The 27,759-nt window shown below is 42.8% G+C and overlaps 1 protein-coding gene and 1 long non-coding RNA gene across 5 annotated transcripts; one reads left to right on the forward strand and one right to left on the reverse strand.

Moving 5' to 3' along the window:
- Positions 1–571: 571 nt before the first annotated feature.
- Positions 572–26,873, forward strand: LOC147171683 (stromal interaction molecule 1-like). 4 transcript variants are annotated; one of them, XM_086080532.1, is made up of 14 exons: positions 572–792; positions 2,265–2,392; positions 6,069–6,199; positions 7,668–7,782; positions 9,329–9,440; positions 9,576–9,691; positions 14,287–14,464; positions 18,721–18,898; positions 19,237–19,404; positions 19,512–19,612; positions 20,946–21,175; positions 21,857–21,937; positions 23,280–23,661; positions 24,932–26,873. In XM_086080532.1, the coding sequence occupies exons 2-14, from the start codon at positions 2,278–2,280 to the stop codon at positions 25,368–25,370; spliced, it is 2,346 nt and encodes a 781-aa protein (XP_085936658.1). In that variant the 5' UTR covers positions 572–792; positions 2,265–2,277; the 3' UTR covers positions 25,371–26,873. The 4 variants fall into 4 exon arrangements, with proteins under 4 accessions (XP_085936658.1, XP_085936659.1, XP_085936660.1 ...); XM_086080534.1 differs by having other exon boundaries at positions 574–792; positions 23,280–23,343; XM_086080533.1 differs by lacking the exon at positions 21,857–21,937 and having other exon boundaries at positions 573–792.
- LOC147171684 (uncharacterized) lies at positions 14,975–17,439 on the reverse strand. The gene is made up of 3 exons (XR_015095549.1): positions 17,335–17,439; positions 17,022–17,066; positions 14,975–15,040 (listed from the first exon to the last, which is right to left on the reverse strand). It is a non-coding gene; the product is annotated as an uncharacterized LOC147171684 (long non-coding RNA).
- Positions 26,874–27,759: the final 886 nt, after the last annotated feature.

Here is a 27,759-nt window from a genome sequence, read left to right on the forward strand (position 1 = left end):
AATGTCTTATCATTGTAGTCGAGTGCAGGATGGCGAAGGGTTGACAACAAACGCGGACACCTTTAGAACAGCAGGCTTCTGCTTTTTACTTGGTTTCATGCTCATACATTCATTGCTGCTGCATTGCAAGTAATGGCATTAATGATAGCGCTCCTATTGGAGATTGTTGGTACTACACATGACAGTTCAATATTTTGAGTTTTGTCTATCTCAAGTGATCAATCTTCATTCATATTTTTACTGTGCTGGCCACATATATTTTCATGAATGTAGGTTAAATCCTGACTAGATAAGCTATATTAAAAAAAAAGTCAAATGGTTAAAAAAAAAAGTCACTGTAGTAGTAATCAAAGGCTTAAAAAAAATATGATAAAGATGCTAAATAAGACATAATATTGTGTTCTATCGGGCCCTGGCAGTGGCACTGGATATCATTGATATGGAATGCCTTTCGTTTCCATGCTCATACACAAGATGGCGACCTTAAGTCATGTCCCAAAGTACTGAAGAAAGAACTCCGGACTAAAGGGGGCGAGCGTCGCCACTTGACTACTAGGAGGTGGAGAGAGAGAAGCGTAGAAGAAGAAGGTCCACTTGTGTTCTCCACATTCTGCGGTTCTTTGGGGTGGCTTTGGGTCGAGGAAGTCTCGCTCAGTCTCTCTGGTCTGCGGGGAAAGACCCAAAGAGAGAGACACCTTCCAAGCGGACCGTGTCCTCGCCTTCTTGCTTTCTTGATGACCGAAGCGATGATAAGCCACGGCTGAAATCTACGTGAACGCCGCTTCTTTATCCGTAAGTTTAGTTTGTTCCACTATTGACAGACTGGGCGCTTCCGTGCTGATGTAGTGTACTAGTAACTAGCTAGTTCATTACCGTCCGACTCGTCCAAACGGACTTTAAACCATGGCGTCACTACCAGCTGATAGTCACCATTACCGGTGCGGAAAATATCCATTAAAATCCCGAGAATGTCCGTTGTCACGCAAGCTAGCTGAAACTCGGCTCCAGTTGAACTAGCATTGGCGTTCGAACCGGTGGAACAGCATTTTTATTTTTTGTAACCCGCACAATACTATGGGGTCCAAGACAGTCAGTGACGGGGCCACAATGATTTTGGTTTTAAATGATTATCATTATTTGATCAATTAAAAAAAAAAAAACTAATATGCTGGCAAGAGCGTCTGGCTTAGTGCCACAATGAAAAAGGTTCACTTCAAACCATTGGCAGTCTTTGGCCAAAAAAAAAGCAAATAAACAGTTTTTGTTTCCTCTCGCGCAATGGGGTAGATGCCACGGACTTCCGGGTTTTACACATCAGCGCCGTTTCCGGCCGCGTTCCAACACTCGCACCCGCGCCCCCCAACCGGCGTCTCGGCTGTCTGAAATGCTTCGGACACTTCACACTCGCAGCCTCGCACCCGTCGATGGGAACGCGCAACCGAGGGGCACAAAAGCGCAAGTACTGGGACGCGGCCCACACTTAGGAAACAGAAACAAAAGTTAAAGAGTGAAAACCCGGACGCCAGAAGTCCCGCCTCCGACGTGGCATATAGTCTATTCTCTTTTCCCCCTCCACTCGGATAACTCCACTTCATGTTTCTCGCAAGATGCCAAAAAGTTTGAATCAACTCCGTAGCCTACTTGTGCAGCAGGAAGAAAAGCACCTTGTGTTGCTTTGAAAGTATGAAAGGTGCTATAGAAATAAAGATTTAATGGATTGATATATATACACATTGGATTATTAACAACGGCAGCACAGATTGGCCCTGGAGTGAACGAGATTGTGTAGCGTTTTAATGTAATGTTTATTTTGCGGATCCGACCAATGACATCACTGAGCGATCAGCGGATTATGACATTGCAGCCAATCACAGATTCTGCATAGAAAGCAAAATGTCTACCGATCCAATCCAGCTGATCAGATCTGTGCACAAAAAAAGTGGCAGTATTTATTTGTGGGACTTGTGACAGCTTCAAATGCCTGGCTTTTAATCATATTTATTTTAATTGCTCATCTGATGTGTGCTAATATGTGCACAGAGAAGAAGAAATACAGGTTTTATAAAACACATTAAAATGTTAAGCCTCACGAGGATCGCTCGTGACTTTGCGCCATTGTCGAATTGGAGCTTCACCTGAGAAGTAATATTTCTATTTCACTGTCATTGTCCTGGCCTGAAATATTAGCTGCCTGAGACAATGCGCTGATTGTTCCCCAATTTCTTGCCAAGATGATTCACATGCTTCTTCTCTTGTTTTTGCAGCAGTGGAGCAATCATGGAGCTCAACAAAATGGTGACCCTCTGGATATTTTGCTTGTGTCTCATCGGAGGATGCCGGACCGACAGGCCCGGTTCATCCTTAGCGGAAACTGCCGAAAATGGAATATCAGGTGAGCAGGGTTGCCATGGGATAGAAAATAGACAGAAATTTACAGAAAATGTTCATAGACAGTTAAGATGGGGATTTTTTTTAACTAACGATTATTTCAGTACACAATGAATCTTTCGATAATTTTCTTGATTAATCCATGTATGAAAACGCCATGAATTTCTGTTAATTCCCATGGAAAGTCGCTAACTTTGAAAATTCTTGGGCCGTGATTTATTTATTTATTTATTTATTTATTTAACTCTAAGTTCCAGGTGTACAAGTTAAATTACGATGTTTACTGGTGGATCAGCGAGTCAGGCAGCTGCCTGACTCGAACTCGGCGTGCGTCTTTGTGCAGGCGCTATATGTGGCCCGGCTGAGAATAGTCCGGCCGGCCCCACGTTCTCCGGTGTGCATGAAAACGCTTAGTCAGGCAGGAAGCAATTGACCTAATGGCCGCCGGGGCTGTTTGTCATTGCTGAGGTTGCCACGATGTGAAGACTTCCGTAAATTGCTCAACACCAACGCCATCTACATGTGCAGTACGGAATTCTCGCTGTAATAGTCCTCATCGCCGTGATGTCACTTGTACTTCCAGCTTGCAGTCGACGGAGAATTGCACTGGTAAACTAGTAAACTAACCCTTGTTGTTATTTGGCCAAGGCAAAACCACTGAGCAAACGGAGAAAATGTCTTGAATGAGAATTGTAGCCTTCTTCTCTACTCATTGGAATATGTGAGATGTCAAGTCGAAAAGATGAAGTTGCCTCAGGTAAATTGCTCGGTAGGCGGACAAAATGCCGACCGTGATTTACATGTCAACGGGTAAGTTGGTTCTAAAATAGACGTGTTGGAACTTGAGACATCGTTGACGTGATCATTGACTAATTATTGACTTTTATGTTTCTGGGAGTAATGGATCGGATCTTCTTTTTTTGAGGCAGAAATGTATGGCTAGCAGGTTGGACATGATCTTTTCCTATTCAAAGACATCACTGTGAGAAAATGTCTTTCACAAGGTTTGCTTCCCAGCCTGTTGCTCCAGAAATAACTTCTGGACAGAGGTGGCAAATCCAGGTCCAGAAAGTAAAAACCCTGCCACAGTTTGGCTTTAGCCCCAGGTGCTAGCTAGCTGGCTTTAGCCCCAGGTGCTAGCTAGCTGGCTTTAGCCCCAGGTGCTAGCTAGCTAGCTAGCTCCCATGGTGCTTGTTTACCTGCTAGGGAGCTAGCTAGCTATCTAGCTAGCACCAATGGCTGGATTTGGATTTGCCACTTCTCCTTCTGGATTATTATTGGGATGGATATCATTTTTAAGAAAAAAAACCAAGGAAAATCTGTAACTATTTTGGCCATCGTTGGCGGTAATCACTCGTTTTCTGCCACCTGGAAGCACCCAACCTCCTATTGTTGACAAACATTGTGAAATGGGTGTGTCAAAAAGTGCCGCCGGGACAGTTTCAGAAGTGCAACATGTCCCAAGTTTTTATTTGATTTTACCTAAGGTGATTTTATTACACAATGGCCAAGGTGAAAAAAATAGGAGACTGGATTTGCTCATATAGCAACAGAAAGTAGCACGAATCGATTAGGCCTGCTCCGATGCACTTTTGCGTACAAACTGTAGCTGCTCTGGCTGTGTGGTTGGGAAACGCATAGCGCGTGGTCCTCGCTGCCAATGACTTGCATAACTGAAACCCTTTAAAAAAATAAAAAATAAATAAAAAGCAGGCCAACTGGTTTGTAAATCTCTTATCTGCTCGTCAGAGTTTTGCAAGGCAAATGATGGGGAAAAAGGCAGTCACAGGTGAAGCATTTCACACAGTGACGGCTTGGCAGCTGCATTTGGGGGGGGGGGGGGGTGTATGTGGATCTCCCGACTCTGAAGGCTAAAATGCTAAATCAAGTAACAAACGCTCGTACGACTTGGCTTGTTGTAACACGTGCTGCTGTGAATAAAGTGTGCACGGTGAAATTGTAAAGCGCCCAATGTGGCTAAACAACATAAAAAGCTTGTCGTCACATTGGACTGCACAGTAGTTACCCACGATATCACGCGTCACAACGCGTGTTTATGTGGCGGCGGTGCCGCCTGCATGCACACAGCTCTGCAGAGACATTGTCGCTCAAATAACACAAAACAAATAACACTTCAGGGAAGATGTCATTTTTTTCTTTTGTAGGCATAGCTTGATGGATGTTTTAGCGGCCCTTATCAATAAAGAAGTAGCAATTGTGCCGAAACGCCACAGATGAAATGCGGGCGGCTGTTGATGCCGTTTCTTGCTCGCATCAGCTCATCGCCGTTTTAGCCCCGTCCAAAAAGTCGGCACAACTGAGAGCGTGAAAAAGAGTTTTACGTTCTATCTCAGCAATTCACGAGGAAGTTAATCTCAGTCTTTGCAAGCTTGCAACACTTATCTTCAAACATATTTTATGTATTTAAAAAAAACAAAAACATAAATGACTTAACAGCATCTTTAATGTTCAGGATTCTTTTTTTAAAATACTTATTGGCGTATGAATTTCATTAAAAAAAATTGTACATTGAATAAATGAATGAACTTATTTTGAACATGTCTAAAAAAAAAATGAAATGAAAACATCAACAACTCAAAGCATTTACACACAGAGTAGGAAGACGTATTAACTTTTTTTTTTTTTTAATTCCTACCCTTTTATACCTTTTACCTTATCCAAGTATAATTATGTTACAAGTTTAAGTGAAAAAAACCCCCATAATATACAAATGATATCCTTATAAATGAATAACACAAATATACTACAAAATACATAATCACTTGTATACAGTAAATTCAAAAGTTTGTATATAATTATCTTCAGCTTTGTTTATACCGACATCTTATTTCCTCTTCTCTGTACTTATCTGTCAATGCCTTCTCATACTTCTCTTTAAATACATTTTATATTTCTAGACTTATAGTAGGACTCGAAAGTATATCTTCTTCACGCAGCCTGACATCTGCGGTACATTCCCAACGAGGCTTCCTATACGCGGAAGGAGGAAGTAGGCACAAAAGGGAAGGGGGCGGGGCAAAGACGGGAGTCACTCGATAAGGCCCTCACTGACAGATTGGCCAATTATGCAATTACATCATCATCTGTCTTTTCACGCAATATTTCAAGTCACGAGACACATTTTGGCTAAAGTTCCAAATGTGTGTTTCACCAAAGGAAAAAAGAAAAAAAAAAGAAAGAAGCAGCAACACCATAGCAACAGTGAAGCGTGGTGGTCCTGAAAAGTGGCTGTTTTTCTTCCGCTGCAACTCGGAGCAAAACCTTTAGGCTTCTACTTGATAGAAAAAAACCCCCCACAAAAAAGTCAGATAAAGCCTTCTAGAAAAGCGCAACTTTATTTCGAGTTCTTCAGAGGCATCTTAACCGGTCGGCGTGCCAACTGCCATGAACTTGCCTTTGAATGTGTTTGGTTCATTCATCACAAAAGGGTGTGCACAGTTGTGCAACAACTTTATTTCAGTCAAAAGATTTCATTGTTTTTTTTAGATGGACTTCTACAGGTTAAAGGTCACATTAATGGTGGGAAAAGTTTTCAAGCGACTCACCTTGGTCTCATTTTTTTGTGTTTCATGTGATTAAAATTTTGAACAGGGGTGCGTAGATTTTTATTTCTACTTTACGACATGTCCTGACTTTGCACATTATTTTGTCTCCGGCAGATTTCTGTCACATCGACGGGCCACTGTGCCGGGACGAGAACCCCGCCCTCAGCTTCGAGGCCATCCGCAGCATCCACAAGCAGATGGACGACGACAAGAACGGCAACGTGGATTTCGTGGAGACGGACGGGGTAGGCAGCGCTGCTGGTTCACTTTAACCCTCTGGAATCGTGCTTGTCAGCAAGAAGGTCGATTCATAACATCATTCCTCAGCCTGTGGAGGATTTCTCACTTGTGCCCTTTGCTTGTCTTTCCCTCGGTAGTAGTTCTTGTTAATCATTAACATCGAGTACACAAGGATGACCCACATTGCTACACTGCAACAAAACAGTAGTGCGGTTCTTTCGAAAGATTTATCGTGATTATCCCTCTTGTTCGGTTATCTAAGTTAAAAAACTAGAAGCAAAATTTTTTTGGGTATTTTATCTTTTTCAGGTCCAATTTAAAAATAAAAAGTGATTCCATAACACGGCTGTGACGTTGTCTCGGTTGCCAAAGAATGAACTACAGATCCATCCATCCATCCATTTTCTGTACCGCTTGTCCTCACAAGGGTCGCGCGGGGGTTGCTGGAGCCTATCCCAGCTGGCTTCGGGCAGTAGGCGGGGTACACCCTGAACTGGTTGCCAGCCAATCGCAGGGCACACAGAGACGAACAACCATACTCACAATCGCACCTATGGACAATTTGGAGTGTCCAATTCACCTGCCATGCATGTTTTTGGAATGTGGGAGGAAACCGGAGTACCCGGAGAAAACCCACGCAAGCACGGGGAGAACATGCAAACTCCACCCAGGAAGGCCGAAGCCCGGACTTGATCTCACAACCTTTGCACCGGGAGGCGGACGTGCTAACCAGTCAGCCACCGTGCCGCCGAACTACAGATCCATTTTAATAAATTAGAATGTCATGGAAAAGTTTATTTATTTTCATCATTCCATTCAACAAGTCAAACTTCCATAGATGATAGATTCAGGGACCATCATTTAAGTGATTTCAAGTATTCATTTGTTTTTTTTTGCATAATTTGGGCTTCCAGCTCACAAAAACAAGCATTTCAAAAAATTTGAATGCTGTCAAGAAATCTGCCGAAAATTTTGCATCGCATCATTTCTTTGAACTGAGTGTCATCTACTAAACTCAAAGCATCTACCTGTAGAATGAATTCAATTCAGAAGTTAACGTAGCACTCTTTTTATGCAAGGTTATAATTATCCTCCCTTTAATGAAATGAATACAGTTCAAGATATCTTTCTATGTTGTGTTAGTGAAAGATGAACCGACAGGGATGTCTTGTGTTAAGTATTACTTGACACCATCAGTGGTCATGAGTGCACACGTGTTTTTATGCACATTAATGCTATCAAGAGTATTACAGAACGTTCGTTCTCCTCTCTTACAGCTGAATAACAGCTGGAAAGTCTACCGCTCTTTTTCATGCTTGACATGATTGTATAAGTGTGTTTTTTTGTTTTTTTTAACCCTCCATATTACATACACCCTTCCCCGTGTGTCAAAAACCATCGTCGCATCTGGAGTAACACAAAAAGGGGGGGCATTATGTCACGCACTAAACTGTGCATGTGGTCGCCCCGCAGTTCCTGAGGGAGGATCTGAACTACCACGACCCCAAGGCCAAGCACAACAGCTTCCACGGGGATGACCAGTTCATCAGCGTGGAGGATCTGTGGAATGCCTGGAAGGGCTCTGAAGGTACTGCTTTCAACGAGATTTGTTTCAACTGTTTTGGTGACGCACAGAGTTTTAAGTTGCTCCTATTGGCGTCCTTCGATGTTTCTCATTGCAGTTCAATTCGACGCAAAATTTTATTTCATTCTTTAAAATAAATAGGCATCATTTTTGGGGGGCGTTTCGGTTTTCGGCCAAGCATTTCTCATTTTCGGTTTTGGCCCCAAAAATTCATTTGGGGGGGGCATCCCTAATATTCCCCAAAGTCGAAAAATAAATAAATAAATACATTTCTTCGCACCAGCTAAGCGACTTCGGGAACGGACTGCAAAGCCACCCGGAGACAGCGTTAAGTGTTTTTGCGCTTTAATTTTTTTCTTAGTACATGGGACTCGGACGGGTGACAAACTGACGACAAAACAGCTGATGCCCAGTACTCTTCATTGACAGGTGGGCCGGGGGGGGGCGAACTTAGCCTGGCAGTGGGGCAAGTAAAACGAATTAAACAGTGGAAAAAAAACGAAATAAGGTTGTAGGCTCACTATCTGCCGGCTTGTTGAGCAATGAGCGGCGCACTTGGCAACATCCTCCAGCCTGTCGACACAAAAACCCAGACACATACTGTCGTCATCCTCATTCGCCCCCCCCAAACACCCCCCCCCCGCCCGCACTTTCATGTGGCGCGCCGTATCTGCCTATCACGTCTTTCACACCCTTCCTGTCGACCGCCTTTTCTCACACTCGTAGTACACTCGCACACATTGACTTTGCGCCAGCAACTTCGGAGCTGGTTAGGTTACCCCCCCCCCCCCCCCCACCAGCACCTCCCCCGCTGTTTCTCTGTTATGACACTGGATCGCTGGTTTGGGCTACAGCCCAGATGCAGACGTGACAGGCACTCTTTTGGCTTCAATGCAAAGTAAACCTTCATTTGAAGCCAACCACCAAGTCATCCAATAGCATACCACATTTTTTTTCTCCCTAAATTGTTTATGGTCGTGTACCACTGAAAATATATGTAGCAAATAATAGGTAGGCCTAAGTCTTTATCAAAAAATGTTATTCCTAAAAAGTATATTTACCCTGTAACATTAAGCACCAAGCACAATTCAAAACATTAACACTGTGCTTAGATACAGGAAAATAAAACTGTGCTGAAATAATGATTGAATTAAGATGAACGTTGAAATAAAAATTCTTCCTAAACCGTTTTTTTCTTTTACGAATAAATTGAACTGCATGTGTAGGCAGTGATTCGTTCACAGTGGTGCACATTTTGAGAAGGAGCGGTCAATAGGCAATATTTGATGTTGGCTTCGTAAAAACGCATCTGATCCGAGACCAAATTGTTCAATTCGGCCAAATTTGCATTGGCAACAACGTACAGACACATCAGAACTAGGCAGCGCACACATTTACTAGGTTGTTTAATTCCGGGCTCAATTGGTGGGCAGACGATCCAGAGTCGTAATGAGAGCTGTTAAATAATATGTTGGCGTTATCGAGTTTAGCCACAAGGTGGACTGGATTTTGAGCAAATTGCGGCGTACCTCCCCCTCGCTGTCGTCAGTGTACAACTGGACCGTGGACGAGGTGGTGGAGTGGCTCATCTCCTACGTGGAGCTGCCGCAGTACGTGGAGGCCTTCCGCAAGATGAGCTTCAATGGCAGCGCCATGCCCAGGTGAGACCCAAAAATGTTTGTCAGCTCCGACGAGTGATCCCAAATTGCGCGATGGTTGGTGCGCTTCTCATTTTGATTTTGAGAGGGCAATTAAACAGAATTCCGCGTGTGCTTCCCGCGCCTGCTCTCCCGCAGGCTGGCCGTGAAGAACGCCACTCTGACGCACTCCATCCTCAAGATCCTGGACCGCAGCCACGTTCAGAAGCTGCAGCTCAAAGCGCTGGACACTGTGCTGTTCGGAGCGCCCCTCAGTAAGTGCCGACATCACGTTTCGCTTGTTGATTTTCAGCGATTGTGTGTGATTTTTCTGATTAGTTCCACATACTTGATACAGGGATGTGATTTTTCCGCTAATTCGCGGAATTCCGCTTTTTTTTTATCTCCAAAAATAAAATGTTACAATTTTTTAAGTGGTAAAAAATCCGATTTCGTCTCTCGACAGCGTTCCATTTTAGTGTTTCCGTAACTGAAATGAAACGGATCTTGCGATTGGCTGAAGTCTCCGTGTTGACCAATAAATAAATAAATAAATAAAAAATAGACGTTTTTGCCGGGTGTTTAAAGAAAGATGTCCGTGATCGAACGCAAAGATGCTCCGCGAGTTAAGGAAATTGACAAGATCGTAAAAAAACAAGTTTCGATGGGACCGGTTAGAGAAGGATATATCTACAAATGTCGGAAAGAAGACTGTGACGAATTTGTTCAGTGACTTTATTCGGAAGATCGATCGTGCCGGGAAAGCGCTTTGCATTTGGTGCCGTGATACCGTTGACGATGGTGCGAGAGGTTTCAAAGCTCTTGAAAGTCACGCAAAGAGCAAAAAACACGTGAAAGAACTCCAGTCAAGAACAACAACTTATTCCATCGCTGGAAGTTTCGGTGCCCAAACGAAAACTCCAAAACTTTACGGCCTCCATCCCTTATTGACATCACAATCGGAAGCGGTAATCGAGAGACGTGATCCACCCCAACAACCTGCACCAGTTGCTGACAGAGTCGTGAATTTTGAGGTCGGTGGTAAACTTTTCAAATGAATCGAAATCAAATTTTCGAAAATATTATAACGTAATAAAAATGGCCATAAATATTTAACATGGTTAATCATTGACACAAACTCAAATGAATGCTGCATGTTTGCACTTTTCAGCTTTCAATATGTTGACTGTCTTGATGTATGCAATTACAGAGATGATCTTAGTCAATCATGCATTCGACGAATGCACGATTGTGTTTTTACCAGAGCTTGCTGCATGAGGTATTTTATGTTTTTGTTATGCATTATGTATTAAATTAAGAATGATTGATTAAATGATTTATTGCATGGTAAATATATATGATGATATTCTCAGTGATAGTTTTTAAAAGCAAAGGCAGTCCAATGTTTTTGAATGTGACTGATTTTGAGTTGACTAAAACTGCAATTTTATATGGGATAGTTCAATATACATTGAAAATTTATGCTGTTGTTTTGTCTATTTCTTTGTCATCTGAGTGCATTGAAAGTACTTAAAAACACGGAAAACCCATGAGCTCTGGACCGAGCTGGGTGCCCGCGGCCCCCAGACCCCCCCGGCTAAATTTTCAGATAATTTCACTTTGGTCAAATCACATCCCTGTTGATAGCTTGAAAGGAGCAGAGCGCAAGGCTGGTGAACTTTACATCCGCCGGGAAATACGACTATGAATGGTCGCCAAATTATTTAATCAATTACATCGGAACCTCCTCTTTTGATGACGAAACCTGAAAAAAGCCCGTTGCAGCTGCAGCAATATATTGTCATAATGTGTTGCAAGGGGTGCGCATCTCTCCGATAAACTTGATACGTATCTCAATAGAGGGGGTGTGATACGATTCAATAATTAATCATGAAATGAATGCGGTTCAATTCAGTGGAGTTGCCATTCGATAAGGTGCGGCTGAGTCTCGGAGGGAATGATGCAATGATTTTGTTTTTGGACTCATTTTACGGTGTTTTACTATGTTGCATAACTTATCAATAGGCTATTGTAAATGTGGCATTTTCTTTCAAATAGATTTATTAAAGACAGAGAAGTGTTGTAGCTTTTTTCATGTTATTTTTTTGGGGGGGGAGAAGAGCTGTTTACTATCTACCAAATTCCACGTGGCACGTTCACAGAGGGCAGACTTGAGGTCGCGGGTGAAAAAAAAAAAAATTGGGCAGCCGCGAGTTACAGTATCACACTTTTCCGTTCCGTTCCGTCTTCAATTCCGCTTATCCGGGGTCGGGTCGCGGGGGCAGCAGCTTTAGCAGGGAAGCCCAGACTTCCCTCTCCCCAGCCACTTCAGCCAGCTCCTCCGACGGGATCCCAAGGCGTTCCCAGGCCAGCCGTGAGACGTAGTCTCTCCAGCGTGTCCTGGGTCGTCCCCGGGGCCTCCTGCCGGTAGGACATGCCCGGAACACCTCCCCAGGGAGGCGCCCAGGAGGCATCCGAACCAGATGCCCCAGCCACCTCAACTGGTTCCTCTCAACGTGGAGGAGTAGCGGCTCGACGCTGAGTCCCTCCCGAATGACCGAGCTTCTCACCCGATCTCGAAGGGAGAGTCCGGCTACCCTGCGGAGGAAACTCATTTCGGCCGCTTGTATCCGGTATCAGTATCACACTCGATGGCCTTATTGCAGATCCTCTCTTAATGTTTTCCCTTTTAGAGGACTTAAATGTTCCATTCTGGGATACATTCAAAATGTTCCTCTCTGCTGCATCGGCGATATTCTAAACACTAGCGTGGGAAACCAGAAAACATCAAGGCCGTCGTTATGTAGGTTTTATCTGACCAGATGTAAGCGACCAGCCAAGGGACAACATGCGTGGGCGACACGGGTTGGCCTACTTTGTTGACTTGATGCACAGCGTGGAAGGGGGAATCTGCACGTGGCATATGTCACCCTGGATTTCAACACCCAGGAGCACGCAAGCGAGCGGCGTCTGGCTATGACAGCCTCTCTAAAAGCGCTCGCCCTCGCCTCGACCGCGACTCCCTCGGCGGCGCTACGGCAGCATTTTAAGACACATGCACAATGAGGCCCGTCCTCACCCAGCCAACATACGCAATTCAATGCGTCAGTTTGAAAGCGCATCTGTTGCGTGTCACCGATTACACAATGGCAGATATCGCGCTTGTTCATGTGACGGACAAAAGCTAGCCTGGTGTGATACGAAGTCTTAATTGAGAGTCGTATACACGAAACCCCCCCCCGTTCAACACGGGAGAAAAGAATGTTGGAATTTATTGTGAACAAAGAACACATTTTTTTTTAACCTGGATCTCCTGACTTGGTGTGAGGCAAATCTGATGTGCTTAAATAAGTGTGCTATCCAGCACGCCATTGTTGGTTTTCTAGTGTATTGATTATGACTGTTCAAATGGTTACTATTGCAAAAAAAAAAAAAGAAGCATCAAACGTTGTCCCAAAACGCCCGTCATGATCTGCAGATTTCTGCAGATCATGACACTGCTCATTTGAGCAGTGTGTAGCTGATTTTTTTCCTCTTGTGCTCGCGGGCTTGGTGTCAAAACAAAACGGGAAATGAGAGGTTGCATTTCAATTCAGGGTGTGTTTAAGAGACACACTTGCAATGAGGTGACTCGTAAAAACCTCAACTTCCCGTTTGGGGGATCTCAGGAAGGAACTTTGGCGCAAGAAAAACCCCTCGTACACATGTTTACAAAACAACGCTGAAAAAGCGGACGCGGCGTTCTTTCTTACGAGTTGAGCTGTCCGACTTGGAAGCAGGTCGCAACCTGATCTGAGGCCTCGCCCAAATATTTGGATTCTGTTACTGGTACTATGAATATTTAATCACCTGTGCTTACAAGCTGCTCAGGGGGATGTACTCACAATTGTGTTATTTTTCTGGAAATGACAAAATGAGCTCTTGATTAACTTATTTTGTTTTGTTTTGATCTAACAGTAATGAACTCATTCACTCCTAGCCATTTTCACAGAAGCAATCCCCTTCGCTCCCGGCTGTTTTACTGGATTTTGACTGATTTTGCAAGGCCCACAGAATATTCTGTTCTATTGCTATAAAAACATGAAACCTACCAAAAGAAAGATTATAGTCTCTTCTTTCATCAGGGAAAAAATATTTGTATCTGTTTCCGTTTTGCAACAATTAGCATTAGCATATAGCTATCTTAAAGTTTCATCAATATTCACAAACCTGTTCATAACACTGGGGAAATGCGCTTGTTGCAACATGGCTCTGGCTAATCTCTTATACTCTGCTGCCACCTGCTGGCCGTTTTTTTGTAATAACTACCATTTGCTTTCAGCGACTTCTTCAGGTCAGAGGCTGCATGAAAGCCTTCTGTATGCTCTAGCATAAAACAAAAACTAAATATATGTTTTTGGGACCATGGCAATTTCAAAAATAGAATATTTGTATACGTTTTTGGGAGCAAATGAGTTAATTGGGGCGTAACGGTATGGTAATTAATCACGTCTGTATCTGTACGTGGCTTGTTTTTAGATATCGCCAGTCATTTTCAAAGCAGAGGTCCTCATATTGCCAGCAGTTTTACAGCATTTTGACCAACCTTTCAGGGCCCGCAGATTATTGTGGTCTATGACAGTATAAGCACCAAACCCACCAGAAGAAAAAGTTTTAAAGCCAAGACGTCCTCGAGTCGGAGGCTGAACTGCACTTTTTGTTTGCAGAGTAGACTTGAGGCTTAACCACAAGGCTGATAAACGTCATCCAGCCAATCCGTACTGCTTGCGCCGCAGATTGAATGCTCATGGTTCAGTTTTTGGGCAGATTGTTTTTATAGCAACACTTTGCCGTTGTACGCACATTTCAAATGATTGTCTGTGCCTTGCAGTGAACAGACACAACCACTTGAAAGATTTCATGCTGGTGGTGTCCATCGTCATCGGAATGGGCGGTTGCTGGTTCGCCTACATCCAGAACCGCTACTCCAAGGATCACATGAAGAAGATGATGAAGGACCTGGAGGGTCTGCAGAGGGCTGAGCAGAGTCTGCACGACATGCAACAAAAGTGAGTCTTTTCCCCCCCACCCACTTTTTTTTTGTCCCCTGACCCTTACACCACAGATTAAAGACCCCTTGTACTCGGGGTTGTCCCTTGTAAAAGCGTCTGTGTCACACTTTTCCCATTTGACACACTTCATTTTTCTTCAATACTCTTATATCAGCAACTCTAAAAATGTGCGACACAAGCTCCCTCTAGTGCAGTGGTCTCAAACTCAAATTCTGTTGGGGCCAGTGGAAATAGTCTGGGTACGTCTGTGCCACATCAAATATTCCACAAAAAAGAGGTTCAAGTATTTAAAAAAAAAAAAGGACAGACTCATTTGAATGCTTTAACTTTATCATCCATCCATCCATCCTCTCCTGCTTATCCTGGCTTGGGCAGCTTTAGCAGGGAAGCCTAGACTTGCCTCTCCCCAGCCACTTCATCCAGCTCTTCCAGGGGAAACCCGAGACATTCCCTGTCCAACTGAGAGACATTCTTTCCTGCCCGGGGCCTCCTCCCGGTGGGACGTGCGTCCCGACATCTCACCAGGCAGGGACGTGTCTTGATCAGATGCCCAAGCCACCTCCCCTTGCTCTTCTGCATGTGGAAGACAACACAGACGCCTTTCGCCTTTTCGTGCTTTAGAATCCTTTACTAAAATCGTGAGGAATAATGCTGGAATTCAAATATTTTTTTCATGATGCTGCTGACTAGCAAACAAATGATTACAAACCGCAACCTAACTGGAAGATAATTTTAGAGGAATTCTTATTTTGTTGATTTAGTGCGTGTTCAAGCCGGTTTGTCAGCTCTCAACAACCTGCCAGTCCAGAAGGTTTGCTCTCATTTTTTGTGTGTGCGTAGCAGTTAGAGGTCCTTACAAAGGATCTTCTCTCACCGCTCCTTTTGGAGACCATCTGACTTGAGCGATTCCACATAATTAACCCATCGGGGCCGGGAGCGCGTGATCGCGCTTCGACCGTTTAAACCCGGGAGAGCGCATACGTCATTTTGTTGTGTTTTGCCCAATTCTTAGTCTCTTAGCCGATGAAATGGATCAGAATATGCACGATAGGGTGACGTGGGCTTCATAGCATGTCCTGAAATTTTATTTGAGCGTTTATGGTTGACGCAGATTCGTGGGAATTCTGAAATAAATGACGCGATTTGATGACGGCGTGGGAGGAATTCGAATCAGTGTAACGAGTCTACAGTGACATACTGTTAAGAAATATGTTTGTAGACAATGAGAATGTTAAAAAGTTTGACGGCTTTGTAACGGAATGGACTACAAATAATTACCCCGATCGCCAGAGGTTTGTTTGTTGATTTAAAAAAATATATATATTTATTGAAGGTTTATAATAATAAATTTGTGTGAATGGTACAAGTGTAAGCTCTAAAATGTTTTGGGAATTATGTTTCTATCTGCTTTAGGAGCTGAGATATCAATTATTTTTTTTTTTTATATTGTTGAATTTTCAGGAAAACCTTTTCTGGGTTTTCGGGGATGACTCGAGTCACCCATAGTTTTTAGAGGCATGTTTTGTGGTTAAACCGCCTCGGATAACTGTCGGTCGATAAGATAAAATAGTCTGAATGAACGGTTTCAGGTTGAACGACGTGCAGCAACGCGGCGTAGGTGATTAAAGAAAGTATTTTTGGGCCAGCCGGTACGACCAGGAATGCTCACAATGTGCTTCCAAGCGTGTGTACCGTCTCTTCTTATTCCTTTCAAGGACACGCTAACGCATTGATCTCCCTTTCAGCTCGCAGCGTTTATCCCAGGGATGGGATGCGCTTGACTTGAGGCCCCGGACCAGCACGGCCTTCTCTACTGGCCTAAACACGATCAGATGCGATGACCTACTTTTATAACAAAAAATTTTTGTATTATTATTAGGGGTGTCAGGCGATTAATTTTTTTTAATGGTAATTAATTGCATGACTTCAATAGTTAACTCACGATTAATCGCACATTTTATATCTGTTCTTAATGTACAATAAAAGTTTTCATACTCTATTAATTTTAAATTAATAGAAATATGGCTGCATCTTTTGATCATTGATACAGTAAATATCATAATAATTCATATTAATTGTGTTAAAATTAGAAAGATGTACTGTACTGTAAAAAGCGAGTGTGATATTGATTTGGGTTGAGGTCATTACCTGCCACTAGGTGGCATAATTGCATTTGTAAAATGTTGGTGACAGCTCAGTGCATTTTTCTTTTCATATTAGGAACTAATCTAATCTTTAACAAAGTAATTTCAAATGTATGCATTATTCTTCAATTTATTACTGCTCGTACAAGCTTTCTAAGTAAGCGTTAAAAAAAAATGAGTGGAGTTAAAGGAACTTTAAATTAACTCAAAATGAACGCACTCATTTTGACACCGCCTAATTATTATGATCATTTTTTTAATGGACTGTCCGCCAAACTTGATTTGACTTCGACGCTAAAGCCACAATCCAACCAAGGGCGTTTTACAGTTCCTCGAGCTGATGCAGTTGAGCTGCAGTAATGTCCGCCGCTTCTTCCTGATCCCTCCTGCCAGCTGCTCTCTTTCCATACCCTCGAGCCGGGCCCGGACCGGAGCCACTTGATACCGCCGCGTCCCTGTAGGGAGAGACGATAGGAGGAGGCGGGATTTCCTGGGAGCCTTTTAGGATTCAGAGACGAGGTGTTACTAAGCATGATCGCTTAACGTGTGGGGGGGGCTCTGGTGCTAATTCTGCCTCATTGGGAGGGGGTGGAGGGGGGGACGTCGAGTCGCGGTGCAGACGAGGGGGGGGGAAATGTCAAGGACTGGTGACAAGGACGGTGTCGAAGGAGTCGTAAACACAACAGTTCGCATCAAGAAAGTATCCATTTCTCTCTGCCCAACCTCATTCTTCCATCTGGGTGGCTTTTCCTTCCCACGCCACGCTTCCTTGTGGAAGTGCTGCTCCTCAATTCCCAAACACATTGCGCGCGATCATGACGAGCTGGGAAATCGAGGTCTGTGCGTGATTAAGCACTGAGTAATTAAGTCATGGGCGATAAAGCCCTCCTCTTTTCTAAAGTCACGCTCACGTCTAAATATAGGATAGAAGTGCTCCATACGAACACACACACACGTTGCGGGAGTACATAAGCATTGCGCAACACACTGTACTGTTCTATAATTGCACGCCGACAGCTGTTCCCAGCCTCTGATGCCATTTTATTGTGAGCGACCAAGCAGCCAGTCGAGTTGTGCGCCGTCTGAGTGCCAGTCGTCGTCAGCGATGGTTCCCGCTGACGCATGGCTGACGTAAGCTATGCATACGTGCGCCCACCGGCCACAACATTAGGAACTCCTGCAGAGGCACAAAGACGTCCCGAGACAGTCACACGTAACAATGTTCATTTTGGTGGTTGTTGCTTGCATTGCATGTTGGATTGGTCATATTGTGAGGAATTATGTCATTTAAAAATATATATTTTAACTAGGGGTGTCAGGTGATAACAGTTTTTAATTGTAATTAATCATATGAATTCAGTAGTTAACTCACGATTAATCGCAAATTTTATATCTGTTCTAAATGTACAATAAAATATATTTATTCTACATTTTCATACTTTGGTTAACATAAAAGTGGGAAAAATGTTAAACAAATAGAAATATGGCTGCATCTTTTAGTCATTGATACAGTAATTTCATCATAATTCATAAAATTGAGTTAAAATTAAAGCAATTTGTGCTGAGGTCAGTTTTCTGCCACTAGATGGCATATTTGCATTTGTAATACGTTGGTGACAGCTCAGTGCATTTTTTCTTTTCATATTAGGAAGTAATCTAATCTTTTACACGAAGTAACTTGTGAAATTCTGCCCATTTTTATACAAATTGACCCGTCTCCACAAATAAAATCATTCTTATTAAATTTATTACTGCAAAATTTTGACCCCCAGTACAGGCATTCCAAGTATTAAGCAAAAAAATTTGAGGCGTTAAAGGAACTTCAAATTAACTCAAAATTAATGCACACATTTTGACACCCCTAGTTTTAACCATTATTATAATGTTAATGACTAAATGGATAATTTTTTAATAAATTCCTTCAACTTGTAAATGTGACCCATTTAGATAAGGGTAAACATTTTCCAAATAGCTCGTCAAGCCCCACTTTTGTAACAAAATGACTAAAAAAAAAAAGTTTGCGGTATCTGCAAACTTTGTGACGCGAGCACATCACACACACCCCATTTTTGTCCCCACTGCTCATTAACAGGCTTGCTTTGCCCGCAGGCTGCAGATCGCCCAGGAGGAGCACCGCTCAGTGGAGGTGGAGAAGGTCAACCTGGAGCAGAAGCTGAGGGACGAGATCAGCACGGCCAAGCACGAAGCCCAGCGGCTCAGGGAGCTGCGCGAGGGCACCGAGAACGAGCTCAGCCGGCAGAAGTACGCCGAAGAGGAACTCGAGCAGGTATTAAAAGCTCAATACAGCATGGAAAATGTGTGTGTGTGTGGTAATATCACACTCCGGCATAGGTTTGGGTACATCAAAGTCACCGTGGCTATACGGTCGTATAAATAAACCCACGCTTGGCTTTGCCCGACGGGAATTTGGCAGTAAAGCGCCGAGCGCAGTCGTCCCTCAACTTACAAATAATGGCAAAATTTGGAAATGCCGCAAGATGATTACGCGCTCAAGTGTTTGCAAGCTTAGTCAGAGAACAAATTACTTGTAAGCCAGGGCACCGTATATCTTCTCGAAACAAAGAAAGAATGTAAGAAAAAGGGTGTTCCACGTTCCGTCCACAGGTGCGCATGGCTCTGAAGAAAGCCGAGAAGGAGCTGGAGTCGCGGAGTTACTGGTCCCCTCCCGAGTCGCTTCAGAAGTGGTTGCAGCTCACCCACGAGGTGGAGGTCCAGTACTACAACATCAAGAAGCAGAACGCCGAACGGCAACTCCTTGTGGCCAAAGAGGGGGTAACGCACTGGATTGCATTTTCAAACGGATTCTTTGCAATTTGTTGAAACGTGACATGACAAGACACACTTTTTGCTTTTTTTGTTGTTGTTGTTGTTTCCTACAGGCAGAGAAGATCAAGAAAAAGAGGAATACTCTCTTTGGGACTTTCCATGTGGCGCACAGCTCGTCGCTGGATGACGTGGACCACAAAATATTGGCAGCAAAGTAAGTCGGGAATATAAGAACGAGGGCTGTGCCAAAAAACCGATTCTCATTTAGTACGATTCAGAATCCATTTTAAATGTTCCAAAATCGATTTTATTTACATTATTTTATACTGTGTTGCCCTTGCTTGTGCGTGCCTTTATTGGGAGCACTCCTCGTGTTGTACACGATTTGGCCACTTGGGGGCAGTGTGGTTCCGCACTTTATGATACACTGTTAAGTTGTAGCCACATTCGAGAGTAGAAGAGAGAAGTCCCGATCAAGTTATGCCAATAAAAGTTTTTGCAGCGTAGGAAGAGCATATGCCGGTGAGTAATGTTAAGATGCTTCTACGTATACATTCCTGACGCGTTTTGTATCAATAGCCGTTTTTTTTGAGTGGTTAAAGTGCAGCGAGCAGTGCGCTAATTAGCATTAGCGAGTCAGACTCATGACGATTCTTTGCACATCTATAAATTAAAGCAGAAATTATTGTCAATCAAAATTTTTTGACTTGAAAATCGATTCTGAATCGAATCGCAGACCCAAAAATCGGAATTGAATCGAATCGTCCCACCCCGAGGAACTATGTCCAAATTTCAGATTTTACAGAAGTTACAAAACTTTTGATTGAAACTGCCAAAGAGTTATTATTAAGGATAGATTGATATGTTTTTTTGAGGGCCAATAACGATGCTAATTATTAGTAGTCAATAAGGCTGATAACCGATATTTGGAGCCAATGTTTATTTTCCGTGAAAAGTGGGGGGAAAAAATTGGTGTCAAAACATTTTTAAATACGAATGCCAATCTAGACTTTGTAATGTCTTAAAGCATGCTTATCGAACAATTTGTCAGACTTTTCAAAATGTAGAAGTTTTTTTTTTTTTTTAAAGAAAATAGACAATCCTTTGAATCAATTCGTCTTAAAAAGTTATATGGAAAGTTAAACAAGTGACTACCATAGCTCGCTATAGTTTTCTACAGTGAATATTTGTTCCCAAAATTAAAAAATACCGACAATCTTAAACTTTCACATTACTGTACTTTGTTTTAATGTTGAACGAAAACAAAAGATTCAGAAGGTTCCCACGGTCAGCAGCATCTCTTAGAAAGTTAACTGAAAATTGAAATAAATAGTACGCTGCGATTAAAATGTTTTTTTATTGGCCGTCAGATTTTTTTTTTTTTTAAAGGCCCAAAATTCCCAATATCAGCACCGATAATCAGTTATTCGGGACGGCCTATCTTGTCCCAAGTTTATTATTTATGCGGATGCTTCAAATCAAATAAAAAAAAAAACAGTCAAATTGACCCTGCGCCTCAACAAGCTGACTCGTCGTCGTCTCCGCAGACAAGCGCTGGGCGAGGTGACGGCCGCCCTGCGCGAGCGCCTCCACCGCTGGCAGCAGATCGAGCTGCTCACCGGCTTCACCGTGGTCAACAACCCGGGTCTGCCGTCGCTGGCGTCGTCCCTCAACCTGGACCCCGGCTTCACGGGGGGCCGCGCCACGCCGCAGCACTTCATGGTGTCCGACGACCTGGACGACCTGGACGAGGACATCGTGCCCGCCGTGTTGCAATGTAAGAGTTCGTCCGAGTCGCTGGGCTCGTCCGGGGGCTCGTCGGCGGGGAGTAGCAAACGATCCCTTAAGCACGCCAAGACCCTGCTGACCAAATCGAGACATCAGAACTCGTGAGGGTTCGGACCTTGTCGGGGGGGGGCCTCCCTCGGTGACGGAGGTTCGACGGGTGTCTGTGGAGGTTGTCATCTGATATCTGTGAAATGTAATTCATGTCAATTCATACAACTGTCATTGTTCCATTACCCGTAAGCTCCCCTGAAAATCCATGTCAGCTTTGCTTCAGTTCATTTTGATGACTGAGGGTACTTTTTTTCTGATAAAAAAAAAAAAAAGTTTTTTCTTGAACTGGTGTTCATTTTTCTTGGATTGTACTTTGTGTGTGGGGTTGGCATCTCTTCCTTCGCGCGCAGGCTGTAAGGTCACAAAATGCCGGGAAACGGAAGCGCTGGGAATTCGTATCCATTTTCCATACGCCAAAAAAACCAAAAACATTTTAACACCATTATTTTAGTTTGTTTGTAGTGGTCACACAGAGGAATTGACTTGGCTTCAATAGTAAGTCTTCTCATTAGCATTAATTGCACTTCCTATCTCACTCCTTTCCTTCTCTTCACACCCGCATCGCCGCCACGCCCTCTTCCCCGCTCGCCGCCGCCGTCTCGTTTCGTCGGGCTTGCAGACGGCGCTCGTCTTTTGGAGCGGCGAGCCTGTGACCTGTGGTCCGGCGGCTCCGATTGTCAGCCCATGTGGAAAAATTTCGGTTGGCTATTTCTTGATTGACCCCAACGCCCCCCCCCCCCCCCCCCCCCAATCAAAGCCACCTCCAGCCCAACCAATCACTGCCTTTTTCCCGTCTTATCAGTGGACACCCTCGCCACCCTGCTTTTAACCTCGTCACCACCTCGCGCACCCCCTTTGCTTCTCATAACTTCCTTTATGCCGCCCGTATAAGCAGCCATTTTACCGCCTTTTTCTCATGTCAGTTTTCTGTGCAAACGACACAGACACGGAAGGAAATGTGTTCAGCTGTTTACCGCCTTCAATGACGCTTTGGACCAGCGTTAACATGATGGACACGTTTATTGTATGTGTTAATAAATCGGGCCGGCCAATATTAAAATTGGCTCATTTTGCTTATGAATTTATTTATTTATTTACACTTAACAAGTAATATAAGACACAAATAAATGACCTTCAAACCCCCCGAGAAAAAACCCTCTGTTATAAAGTTAAGGTTAAAATATTGTAAAACAGTCACATTTTCTGCCTATAATTCATGTCTTTAATGTTGTAAGCACGGGACTCAAAAAAATTTAATTATTTCATTCACTATAAACTGATCAGTCCATTGATTGTTTATTGGCAGAACAGTATGTGTATGTATGCCTATATTCCATACTGAAAAATCTGAATCTTTCTGTGCGAGAATTGTTTGCATTTCTCATCTGACCAACCAAAAGGCGGAAAATTGCATCTTAGACGGGCTCAAATCATCGTGTTGCTATCGACTACGTATTGAAATTCAGTGAACCCCCTCATGTTTGCACATGAGTATTTGCATGCGCTTTTATGGGAACCCGGCCCCACCTGGCTGTTTTCCTTCTCGGGCCAAAGCCGTGTCTAATTAGAAGTAGTGCTTTGGCACCATCTATTGGCAGCTTGGTGCCAAGCGACTATGTTGAAACTGTTGAAATCTTTATTTTGGATTGGAGGGGGTGCACATAAAATCAGGTTTTGAATGAATCACACATGGGGGGTTCACTGTTGCAGCACCTGATTTCTTGATTCCGTTTCCTCCACATGTAAAGAGGAAAGACACCACAAATGTTGGGATTTTATGGAGGTCTCTCTCTCTCTCTCTCTCTCTCTCTCTCTCTCTCTCTCTCTCTCTCTCTCTCTCTTTTTTTTTTTTTTGGGGCTTTTTCTCCAACCATGGCCATAAAATCCCAACTAGCAAATATGGATACAATTTGAGTCTATAAAAAAAACAACCAGTTTTGGTCTCTAAAAACCCCGTTTTTGGTCTCTTTCCGCTGCTTGTGGCCCGGCGTGTTCCGTTTTCCCAGTGGTGAGTAACATCGTTGTCGCTTTTGTGCCCACAGCTCCCAGCATGATGTCCCTGCGCCAGCGCCACATTGACCCCCACCTGGCTTTAAGCTCGCAGAGGTTGGTAGAGGGTTCGCCGCCGGAGGGTCAGCAAGGGGAGGGAGCCTCGCACCCGGGTCCCCGGCCTCGGCCCACCTTCCGAGAGTCCCGCAGCCAGTCTTTCGGCCACCTGGAGAGTCTGTGTCTGCCCCCGCTGGCGTCTGCCGCGTCCCACCCCGCTCTCATCTGCAGCTCGGGCGCCAATCCGCATTCCTCCTCCTTTCTGGCTCCCCATTCCTCCCACCTTTATCACCCTTCCTTCCAGCCCATGGACCCGATTCCCGACCTCACCTTCTCCGACGTCTCCGAGGCGCGCTCGCCGCGTAGCGACAGTTTCGGGTATCTCTCGCCGTTGTGGCATGCGGGTGTGGACGCTAACCGCCTGCCCTCGCAGTCTTTGCTAACCCATGCAATGGAGCCTCCCATGTCCAACATTAAGCCTTTTGAACGTCAAACTAAAATTCCAACACCGCAAAGTGTGCAGTTGGAACAAAATGGCCCCATAACTGTGAGAAATGCTTAAAAACAGACCCATGGGCCAGGTTGTTCCATACAGAAAGAAAGAAAAAAAAAGTTCAAATTGATAAACTCAAGATGTTAAAAAGTTTTCTAATTGTATTCTCTCTCTCTTTCTCTCTTTCTCTTTCTCTTTCTCTCTTTCTCTCTTTCTCTTTCTCTCTCTCTTTCTCTCTTTCTCTTTCTCTCTCTCTTTCTCTCTTTCTCTTTCTCTCTCTCTTTCTCTCTCTTTCTCTCTTTCTCTTTCTCTTTCTCTCTCTCTTTCTCTCTCTCTTTCTCTCTTTCTCTCTTTCTCTCTCTCTCTCTCTTTCTCTCTCTCTTTCTTTCTCTCTTTCTCTCTTTCTCTCTTTCTCTCTCTCTCTCTCTCTCTGTGTAATTTCAGTGGGGAAATGTTAAACTAATTGAAATATGGCTTTATCTTTTAGTCATTCATGCAGTAATTTCATAATTCATCAAATTGAGTAGCTGCATTTGTAAAACTGACAGTTCAGTGCATTTTTCTTTTTATATTAAGAGCAAGTAATTCTGCACATTTTTAAAATTGTAAAATACAACTTGACCACAAATACATGCATTATTATTCAATTTATTACTGCAAAATTTTGACTGTCATTCCCCCAGTACAGGCTTTCCATGTAAAGGTCGGCGTTAAAGAAATGAGTGGCGTTAATGTGCACATTTTGACACCCCTAATTATAATTACTTTGGTAGTGTCTCTTTTTGTTACATTTTACTATTATGTTTATGAATAAAAAAAATATTGTACCATAATATTTACAATAAATCAATAGAAAATATGATTATAATAATTCATGTAAACAAACAAAAATCCCTTCCGCTGATGCTACTTTTGGAAGATTGGCCAAATACTGTCAGATCATTCCATAAACCATTTGGGGAGGTTCCACTGTACTTAAAGAGTGACTAAAGTCTTGCTCTCATTTTGCATACGTTTCCCTTAACGTCCCTCTTTTGTCCAACCTCTCAGTCTTCCCTCTTGCCTAAAAACGGACCCGTGTGGCGTTGCAGTGCGTTGACGACGTTTGAGGTTTTTACCCCGTTGAGATCTAAATCTCGGCTTTCTCTCACGCAGAGACCTGAACCGCTCGGACTCGGACTCGTCGCTGTCCCTGTCGCAAGTGGGCGACCGCCTGTCGGCGTTGGGCTCCAAAGGCCTCCTGATGAAGCCCACGTCCCTGCTGCCCAACGGCGGCGGCCGAATCCACGAGGGCGGCGAGCACCTGCCCGACAGCCCCGTCCTCATGAAGAGGGCGCAGCGGGAGGAGGCGGCGGCGGCGGCCGCCGAGGCCCACAGCCCCGCCGAGTCCACCCGCTCCCTCAGCTCCACCGAGCCGGAGACCCCCTCGCCCACCTGGGCGACGGGCGCCAAGGGCGGCGGCACGCGCATCCCGCAGCTGTCGGTCAAGAAGAGCCCGCTGGAGGAGGACAGCGGCTCCACGGGCGAGGACACGGATTCCACGGCCGGCCGCAAGAAGCACACCTTCAAGATCTTCAAGAAGCAGAAGAAATGAGGTGTGGACTTTTCAACATTTTGGCGAGGTTTGCGACCTTCTGGACCGTCGGAGGGAGCAAGCGCAGCTGCTCGCAATGCTCACAGGAAGTTAGCCGTCTGCGGCTTTTGGCTGAAATTCAAACGTGAATCTTACTTGATTGCGAATCGAAATTTCATCCGAAAGCATCATATTCATAACTTCCCGTGAGCAGTGCGTGCATGTGTGTGCGCACGCGCGTGTGGGGGTTTGGGGGGGGGGGCAAATGTGAAGAATTATTTATACGATGCCAGTCTCGAAGGGAAACAAGCGTTTTTTTTCTTTGCATGTCTTTTGTTTGAATGCTGACAAAACAGCAACGCATCGACGACTCAAAAGGGCTCTTTTGGTCTCGTTTTTGAGTTTTACTTTCTTTTTTTCTTTTTTCCGGTCCTGTCAAACAGGCTAAACGGCCTTGCGGTGTTGAAACTGTGTCTCTTTTATTTTGTGTGCAGAGCTCGTTTTGGTTATTTATTTGAATGGACGTCTTGTGTCGTCAGGAGAAAAAAAAAATTACCAAAAAATGTTCATAATGTTCGACTTTCACACAGAAGACCTTTTTTCTCTCTTTCTTTTTTTAACCGGATGTCATTAGCGTATAAATCCAACTGAAAGCCTGCTTGGAATCACTTTATGTTGGACTCTCATGACCAATGGATGACTTTTTTTTGCAGCATCCTAGAAATGTTTGAAAAATTCCTCCTCGGAAAAAGGTGTTCAACAACAATGATGCTAAATTTCAGTTTTGTTTTGTTTTTTTCTCGACACCATCTAATGTGGGTGGAGCAATCATTTTGAAGATTCATAATGTAAAAGGGGGAGGAGCAAGGGCCCGTTCAGTGTGGGTTCCAGCTTTAATGTCGCTCTTCTTCTTTCTTTTTTTTGTGGGTAGTGTGTAGGCCATGGTTGTTTATTGGGTACTGGTAAAGGGCTACAAAAAAAATAATCAACAATTTGGTACCAATCCAAGACCAAGGATTCCACATGAAAGTGCCAAATCCCTGTTGGCTGGACCCCATTTTGTTACGTCGACGGGTGATCCACCAGCAACAAATCTTTGTCTTGTATGTTTACATTTGCCAAGAGGCCTCACAGGACTATGCATCTGTAAATTCAGCTTCTCGTCCACCTAAAAAAAACTAAATAAATAAGACAGTCGGCCAAACTCTCAAGATGTGGTTTTGAAGATTTTTTACAAACGGCTACTTTTCAGTTGTTGTTTTTTTTTTTTGTTGCAAAATCAGTACGTCTTTTGCACTACAGCTGCACTGTACGTGAAATCCTGAATGTTTTTGTTGATGCATGTCAAAGTGCTTCGACGCCCCTGCAGCCCTGTTGTAACTTCTTGCCTTTCAACTTTCGAGCTTTCTATTTATGAAATCCAAACCGTATATTTGTACAAAGAAAACTTTTTGCATCTTCTGTGATGGTCTTTTATGGCACTCTTGCATGAAAGCAATAAAATATTTTAAATGAGCAATCAGGGACCGTTTGTTGTGTGTGTGTATATTGAGGCGGAACGCTCACTCCAGTGTTTAAATCATACATACGCTTTCTTGCAGCAAAGTTTTTTTGCTTGCGTTACCACAGCATCCTATTTCGACAATATTTCTTCGGTTCCAATTTTATTTCGGCCGAATGCCGAAAATGCAAATTTCCGGCCGGAAATTTGCAGTGGCTGAATATTCGGTGCATTTATATATATATATAAATATTTATATATATATATATATATAAATATAAATATATATATATATAAATAAATAAATATAAATAAATATATATAAATATATATATATATATATATATATATATATATATATATATAAATATATATATATATAAATATATATATATATATATATATATATATAAACATATATATATATATATATATATATATATATATATATATATATATATAAACATATATATATATATATATATAAACATATATATATATATATATATATATAAACATATATATATATATATATATATATAAACATATATATATATATATATATATATAAACATATATATATATATATATATATATATATATATAAACATATATATATAAATATATATATATATATATATATAAACATATATATATATATATATATATAAACATATATATATATGTTTATATATATATATATATATGTTTATATATATATATATATATATATATATATATATGTTTATATATATATATATATATGTTTATATATATATGTTTATATATATATATGTTTATATATATATGTTTATATATATATATATATATATATATATATATGTTTATATATATATATATATATATATATGTTTATATATATATATATATATATATAAACATATTGAC

Source organism: Leptonotus elevatus, chromosome 7, assembly GCF_054856555.1.
Source record: "Leptonotus elevatus isolate MCC_2025b chromosome 7, RoL_Lele_1.0, whole genome shotgun sequence".
Taxonomy (NCBI): domain Eukaryota; kingdom Metazoa; phylum Chordata; class Actinopteri; order Syngnathiformes; family Syngnathidae; genus Leptonotus; species Leptonotus elevatus.

Coding starts and splice junctions, on each gene's coding strand:
- LOC147171683 (XM_086080532.1), top strand. CDS start 2,278: ATGGAGCTCAACAAAATGGTGACCCTCTGGATATTTTGCTTGTGTCTC. Junction 19,405..19,511: donor TCCTTGTGGCCAAAGAGGGG/GTAACGCACTGG, acceptor TGTTTCCTACAG/GCAGAGAAGATCAAGAAAAA. Junction 19,613..20,945: donor CACAAAATATTGGCAGCAAA/GTAAGTCGGGAA, acceptor TCGTCTCCGCAG/ACAAGCGCTGGGCGAGGTGA.